General features: G+C 50.4%; 1 protein-coding gene across 2 annotated transcripts; it reads left to right on the top strand.

The window, feature by feature from the left end:
* Positions 1-1,496: 1,496 nt before the first annotated feature.
* Positions 1,497-3,666, top strand: LOC4338950 (uncharacterized). Of its 2 annotated transcripts, none has more exons than XM_015785092.3 (3): positions 1,497-2,828; positions 2,941-3,137; positions 3,266-3,666. In XM_015785092.3, exons 1-3 carry the CDS (start codon positions 1,600-1,602, stop codon positions 3,298-3,300), a joined length of 1,461 nt encoding a protein of 486 aa, XP_015640578.1. In that variant the 5' UTR covers positions 1,497-1,599; the 3' UTR covers positions 3,301-3,666. The 2 variants fall into 2 exon arrangements, with proteins under 2 accessions (XP_015640578.1, XP_066166622.1); XM_066310525.1 differs by having other exon boundaries at positions 3,257-3,666.
* The last annotated feature ends 4,337 nt before the right edge of the window (positions 3,667-8,003 follow it).

Raw genomic sequence — 8,003 nt, 5'->3', positions numbered from 1 at the left:
CAAGTTTGACCTCGACGCACCCCCTTCTAGTGTACTGCTACTGTAGTCCTACAAACTACTGCTTTTGACGTATATAAAAATTATATATGTATATAAACTTTATATACGTGTATACAACTTTGTATATATATACAAAGTTTGTATACAAATGTATTAAAAAAAGGTATAGAAAAATATATATATGAACACAAACTTTGTATACGTGTGTACATACTTTGTATATATGTATGCAAGTATACAAAGTTTGTATACGTATATAAAGTTTCTATATATACGAATATAAAGTTGTATAAAGAACTGAAACAGAAAAACCAAAATAATTTAAAAAAAACATAGAAAAGCTGAACGGAAACAACAAAAAAAACCGGAAACAACCAAACAGAAAAAAAAAATCGTGCGCGTGTTCCTCCCTCCCACGCATCGTTCCACACCCCCCACCATCCGCGCGCACCACGTGGCGCATCGTGCGGGGGAAGAGACGCGTGTTTAATCGCTTATTAGCGATTTCGCCCTGTGAACCCCACGAGTCAGAGAAAGCCTGCTAGATGGAAGAAGACGATGATGAGTGTAGGCCATGGTGCCAAAGGCATGTCCGTTCCACCTGGTAGTCGAGCGACATTGATCGGGCACAAGATGGATGGGACGATGATGAGGAAGAGGATCCACCCTCATGGTCAAAAGTCGACACGCCGTTGAGGACAGCAACATCACCACTCCGTCCCTCACCGCGCCGGCGAGCATATGCCGACCGCCGCCTCAATCTCTCCTTGTAATTTTTATATGTTTAAATATATTGTTCAACCTTTTACAAGATAAAAGGGTGAAGCAATAAAAATTGTTGGATTGCCATCAAAGGATGGGAAAAGTGACTGAATTTTAAGTCATCGGAAATTTACACGCTCCCTAAAAAGATATGTCCACAGTTAAGTAGGAAAGATATATGCACAATTAAGTGGGAATTCGTATAGATTGTTTTGATGTAAAATTCCTGATTTGGGCCTTATTTAGATTAAAAAAATTTAGCAAAAAAACATCACATCAAATGTTTGGACATATGCATGGAGAATTAAATGTGGACGAAAAAAATCAATTGCACAATTTGCATGAAAAATGCGAGACGAATCTTTTGAGTCTAATTATGCTATAATTTGACAATGTAATGCTACATAAAACATTTGCTAATGATAAATTAATTAGGCTTAATAAATTCGTCTCGCAGTTTACAGCGAAATCTATAATTTATTTTATTATTAGTCTACGTTTAATACTTTAAATATGGAACAAACCCTTCATATTGTAGCGGTAAGTAAGAAAATGTATATACTTCTGCCCTGGTGAGTGATGGCCTTTCAATACGGTAAAGGTAGACAATCTTTTACATTACACAGTGGCACACCACTAGACCGCTCACGAGCCAGCGCCAGCGTGCGGAGGCTGACCGGGACGCGGGACGCCCCCCTTAATTAAAAGCCCCCCAACGCTTTTTCCTTTCCTTCGCCAGCGGCTTCCTCTCTTCTGCGGCCGCGCGCGATCTCCACACCTCCCCTGCGGAGGCAAGGAAGGAGAGGCGCCCCTCCACACGCGGAGCAGAAGAGAGCCATGGGCCTCCAGGTCGCGGCCGTCGCGCCATCCCCGTGCGCGCGCTCCTCCGCCTCGTCTTCGCCGCCCTCGACATCCTCCTCGCGTCCCGCCCTCGGCGGTGCGGGGCTCGCGAGATCCCGCGCCCCGGTTAATTGGGGCGCCGGTGTTATGGCGCGGCGCCGCGGGTTGCGGCAGCCGGCGAGGTGCGCCCTGAGCGCCAGTTTGGATGGCGTGGGGGGCGGGGACGCGGAGTTCTTGCGGCGGATCGAGGAGCTCGCGGCGGCGGTGGGTGTGCAGCCCACGGGTTGCGGGTGGCCGGCGAGCGTGGAGCGCAGCGCGAGCAGCGCCGGGATGCCTCTGTCGCTCCGGATGCTGAAGCGGAAGAAGCAGCAGCAGCAGCTGGTGGCGCGGCAGACGCGGTGGGACGAGCGGCTGCTGGGCTCCGCCGGCGACTCGGTGGGGCGCGCCTTCTCGTCGATGGTGCTCATCGTGCGGGAGCTGCAGAGCTTCGCGCTGCAGCAGATGCGGGAGGCAATGCTGGGCGACGACCTGCAGAGCGTCCTGGCGCGAGTCCATGGCGAGATGCACGCCTCCTTCGTCTGGCTCTTCCAGCACATCTTCGCCGGCACCCCGGCTCTCATGGTCTCCCTCATGCTCCTCCTCGCCAACTTCACCGTCCACTCCATGGGTCACAGTGTCGCCGCCGCCGCAGCCATCCCTCCCGCTCCACCTACCTCCGCGGCTGTCGCGGTGGTCGACACCCAGCACGCCGACCCATCCCTCCCGCGGTTCGACGCGGCCTCGGTCAAGACGTTCTCTATTGGGCGTGCCGCCTCGGTCGGCGGGAGCAGCGGCGGTGGCGGGAAGGTTCGGCCCGTCGCGGGCGCCACTGGCGACGACCGGTGGGACGAATCCCTAGCTCGGCTGAGCGGTGTCGCGCCGCAGCAACCAGCGCCGCCGGCGGGAACGGGAGCTGGTATGGCCGTGGACGAGCAGGCCATCTGGGAAAGGATGGTGGCGGAGGCCTCGAACATGCAGGAGAACGCGCGTGCAGAGGAGCTGAGCGACCCGGACGTGCTCGGCAACCTCGTCGCACCGGTGGAGGCGGAGATCGAGACGGAGGGCCACGCTGAGTACACGCGGACGGAGCAGCGGTACGAGCTCGCCGTGTCCGAGGAGCCCAATAACCCGCTCATCCTGGCCAACTTCGCGCAGTTCCTCTACCTCGTGCAGAACGACCACGACCGGTAGGCCCCCTCACCCTACGCCCACCACCTGTTCGACGAATTGACCGTCGTGCTCATCTCATCCGAGCCGCGCCACGGTGATCCATTTTGTCTAACCTCCCGTTAATCGCAGGGCGGAGCAGTACTTCGAGAGGGCGGTGCGCGCGGAGCCGGCGGACGCGGAGGCGCTGAGCCGGTACGCGACGTTCCTGTGGAAGGCGAGGAACGACCTCGCGGCGGCGGAGGACACCTACCAGGAGGCCATCGCGGCCGACCCCGGCAACGCGCACCATGCCGCCGCCTACGCGCATTTCCTCTGGAACACCGGAGGTGAGGACACATGTTTCCCCCTCGATTGACGCGGCCACCGGCACAACAATGGCCACTCGAAATCAGACAGAAAATTAGGAAGCGGAAAAAAAAAAGAATCTCTATTCAAAGAAGTCCAGTTCGTGCAGCATGCGCGGGGGCGGCCACGCGGCGAGACGCCTAGAGCACACGACGACATGGGCGGCGGAGTGGAGCTGACGCATGATGCCTTCCGTTTACTTAGGTAGGTTGAGTAGAGGTGTGCGTGGGCAGTGGAGTGAGTTGTGAGCTTGTGAGTTGTGTGATACGGGAGAGCGCGCGGTGCCGCTTCTCCCGTTCCACAAATCCGGCGACGGGAGCATTTCGCCGGGAATGAGGAAGAGGACGGATACGGGGATGCAAGCTCATTTCCCGACGATCTTGTCGGCAGGGGTACGGTGGCGTGGATGGATGGATGGTGTATAGCAACTTGCGTCCTGTAATTATGTAGATTGAGCAAAAAGAATAATAGTACTAAGTGAATAAAGAGGTCATGTTAATCTCGGTGTAATCCTCCTCGGATCTAATGCATTTCTGCTTCCAGTTGGTACTTCCACTTGGCATGGAAAATTTGCAATCGTTCGCCTCTGTTTTTGAGATCGAGAGAGTTCGAGACCAACAGGGTCATCCAGTGTCAAGTGGGAATGTCGTCTGTGCACCAATCTCAAGCTCTAAATTAGCCGGTCTTTGCGCATCGAGCATATACATACACTGATACACACGATACACATATGTTCATGTGATCCAGCCACAAGCGGTATTTCATACAGTGGACTAGTAAAGTTGCAAAATGGGCTGTGCAAGCCACTCTACCTTGCAGGAGTGCTCCTTTTGGCCTTGTCTACCAGACCAGTGACAAATGGTTGGTTTGGTTTATGGTCTAAATAAGCCTTACCAAATTTTATAAGTGCTAAATTTTGGCAAGTTTTGGTATGACTAATTTTGGTAAGGTAAAGTTGTGTTTAGATTAAAGCTAAAATAGCCTAAGTTCATTGTTGAAATGGCCTATTTTCTTAGGTATGCTAAAATTTAGCTTCAAACCAAATAGACACTAAATGCTATTAAAATTGTCAAATATTGGTAAGCCTAATTTAGACCTAAAACCAAACCAGCCCAAAGTTTTCCACTTATTACACCATTTACCCAGTGACAAAATCCCCATTGGTCATTTTAGCACTCATAGTACTTGGACACACGCTGGGCTATGGTACAACGCGCCCATATGCAGTGTGAGCCAGTGAGCAGAGTAGGACCATTGGATATTCTCTCTCGCACAAACCAGAATCATGTGCTGGTTTCTCTTCCTCTCGTGCCAAGATGCGAGTTGGCCTGCCCATTTCCCATGTGACCAATCCGATACATCATAACGTCTGGGACTGGTATACGAAATTTGTACGAATTTCAGACGAAAGACACCGGCAAAAGTCCTTGGAGCGGTGCAACCATTTCATCTTAAAAAGGGGACCACTGAAGTTCCATCGTCCTATTATCGGCGGAAAATCGAAAACCAGTGTTTCCCTGAGATGATATTTACCAGATTTTCACGGGCGCTGCGTGTGTCACGGTCGGTATCACAGGAAACGCCCTTTCTTTTGACCGTATGTGCCACAACAGCCTACAAAGAGGAAGCACAGCGGCCAGCGTTGACAAGGAAACCTTACGTTACATAGCTAGCTATCGCACTCCTCTACCGACCTGATCACTGGAAGGTATTCCCTTTCCTGGCGTCGGATCACGGAAAAGAGTACAAAATCCACAGTGCATTGTATGATAGGTTATAATGTCCCGGCTAATGCACCAAGAGGGAGCGTCCAAAATCGGCATGGGGGGTAACCAAGCAGGCAAGCTGCTTACGATCTCTGATATGTGTTGTAGCAAACTCTCTTATAATGACCTGTTCGTTCGAAAGATGAAGCGTTTGGAATGACCTGTTCGTTCGAGAGATGAAGCGTTTGGACGGCTGCGATGATCAGGACGGCGTACGTGGCGATGCGACCTAGGCTATATAGCAAGCTAATATAGTAATCACCATATCATGCAAGTCGGCGCGAGTTCTGCTGCAGCGGCCGGCACATGCTCGCGCCCTGTGCTGATGGACCAAGGTTGTACGTTCTTTTGCGCTTGAACCTATCGCGGGGAACGCTGTTCTTGATCACGTCGGGATTGGAGCCGTGATGTGATCGGCCGTTCCGCGCCAGCTGATTGATCAGGTGCGTGCTCCCTTGCCGAACGAGGGTTCGCAACTTCGTGGCCTGTCCAAGAGGAAAATTCCACGGTGTGAGTTTTGATTAGTAGATAGGATCATGTAGTGGCAAGAGGAAGGTGACAATGGCATGAATGGGTTGATGGGAATGGAAGGGGGTACAGTCCATGGTTCCTTCGTTCCCTCATGGTTTAGAGAGAGGTTAGTCGCCTAAGAGCATCTCTAACAACCCCTCTAAATAACTCTCTAAGCTAAATTTTAGCCATTTCAGCGAAAAAACGTCCTCCAACAGTGTCTCCACCAGCCAAAAATCCCTGGCCAACTATGGGCCCCACACACATTCTCCTCCCATCTCCTTGCCGGTTGTTCTCTCTCGCATAGCCCCTAGCGCCGACGTCATCGCCTGCCGCAACCGCCGCCGCCGTCCGCGCCGTTGCCGGCCGCCGCGCCGCCGCCTCCCTTTCCCCACAGCGGCTCCTTCTCCTCCTGATCTGCCCGCCCACGCCGTCGTCCTCGATCTGCCCACCCAGCGCCGCCGTCGTCGCGCTCCTAGTGCGGCAAGGGAGGGAGGGAGCGGCGGTGGGGCGGCTCGACGCCTTCGCCACCATCTCTGCAACGTCGTCGTCGTCGACCCCGCTGGCACGAGCAGGAGCACGAGCAAAGGATTGGAGAGAGGGGGAGGAAGAAGAAGGAGGAGGAGAATGACATGTGGGGTCCATTTGGTTAATAGAGAGTGGAATATGGAGAGTCTGTTGGAATAGAAGTCAAATTTGACTCTAAATTTTTATTAGGCTGGCTAAATAGGTATTTAGAGAGTAAAAAATGGCCGCTATGTTAGAGATGCTCTAAGGCTGTGTTCTTAGATGAGGGTTGGGAACCCTCATCTCCGACATGAAAAACGGAGCAATGGATTAGTACGTCATTAATTAACTATTAGTTTAAAAAAACTTCAAAAATATATTAATATGATTTTAAGCAACTTTTCTATAGAAATTTTGTAAAACATGCAGTGTTTAGCAGTTTGGGAAGCGTGCGTGTGGTAAACGAGGGAGTGAGGTTGGGAACCTGAACTTAAGTTGTGTTCGAAAAGCATACACACCGTTTAGTAGTTTGAAAAACATGCATGTGGAAAATGAGATATGTAAGTTGGAAAAAAGGGGAAGAACAAGTGGAGGAGCAAGCATTTTAGATACAATGGATTAGGAGGTGGCAACAAGTGAGCACCGTCGTCCGTTGGATGGTTGGGTCGATATATAGTCCAAATATAAAAAGTTATCATCGATCATCAGATCTAAAATATACGGAGAAGATTAAGCAATAACTCACCACATCGCACTCGGTACATTTTATAGTCCCCATTCCCCTACCCCTCATGCGCATGCTAGGTATGTATATTTTGCATGTACATGCATTATCATCGTCACATATTCTTCAATCTTCATTAACCAAGCCTTTCTAAACTCATTGGGAAGGTATCACCTTAAATTGCATTATTTTCTTATCTTACTGTTGGATTGTGAATAGTGAGGTACTGACCACCAAGGAAGCATATTGTGGCAGTTGAATGAAGTGGTTAAAAGGGGTTATCTTTCTAAGAGGTGGCGTGTGGAACCACAGCCGGTCATTTTCCCAATAGAGAGGTTTTAACATTTTAGCCACAACACAGGACATCCTCAACTTATGCAACTGGTTTTTTTATATGGTTAACCAAAAATAGAGATAATTTGCCACCTATGTTCCTAGTGTGGTAAACATGTCTATAACGATCGACGATACTATTATTTCAGTTCAGTAATATAACTGATCAATGGATGCTGTTGGGAACAAGGGTGATTGCTGATGCCAAATTGCCAAACCATCTCACATTCTCACCATTTCAGGTAAAAAGGATCTCATCTCTTGCACTTGCATGGCAATACTAGAGCTGAGAAATAATCATACATAACTTTTTGAGCTGCATGCCTAAGGAAATCAATTTCAACAACTGTATATGCTCCTAGTTTTGCTAGAATATAAGTACAAACCAAAACAATTAATTGCTTGCTGTGTACTGCTCTAATCTGTAGTTTACTATACATATATACAATAGGTAGTATACCTGGACTACTATTGTATAGTATTGTACTAGTACAAATGTACAATAAAACCAAAAAGATGCACACACCGTGCAGTTTTCAACTCACTCAGGGTCCTCTTGCACTTACTTGACCTTGAGTGCAACTTTGTCACCTTCAATGTAGAGCTTCAAGGCGGTGATCACCTACCCCGGCAAGTCGGCGGGGCTCTCATCACCTCCGTTGTGTCGACATACCTCGCCATCCTCTGCACCGGGAGAGGCACCGGCAGGCCTTTGGGGAAGATGCCGGAGTTCCCCTCACCTTCTTCCCCCGCCGGCGGCGGTCGGCGCCGCATGCTGAACAACGCCGACAACAAGCCGGATTTGCATGGCACGATGAACGACCCATACTATTACGATTGCCGGATCTTGGTGGATGCCACGCCGGAGAAGTCCAGCCGCAAGAAGAGCACATTCGTGAGGCACTTCTCCTGCACCTCCAGCCACGCCCTCGTCAAGATTGCTGCCGCAATCGTCGATCCGCGTGCCGTTGTACTGCACGGGCGCGGTGCGCACGTGCGACAACAAC

Source organism: Oryza sativa, chromosome 5 (assembly GCF_034140825.1).
Source record: "Oryza sativa Japonica Group chromosome 5, ASM3414082v1".
NCBI lineage: Eukaryota > Viridiplantae > Streptophyta > Magnoliopsida > Poales > Poaceae > Oryza > Oryza sativa.
This window is presented reverse-complemented; position numbering and strand designations above follow the sequence as displayed.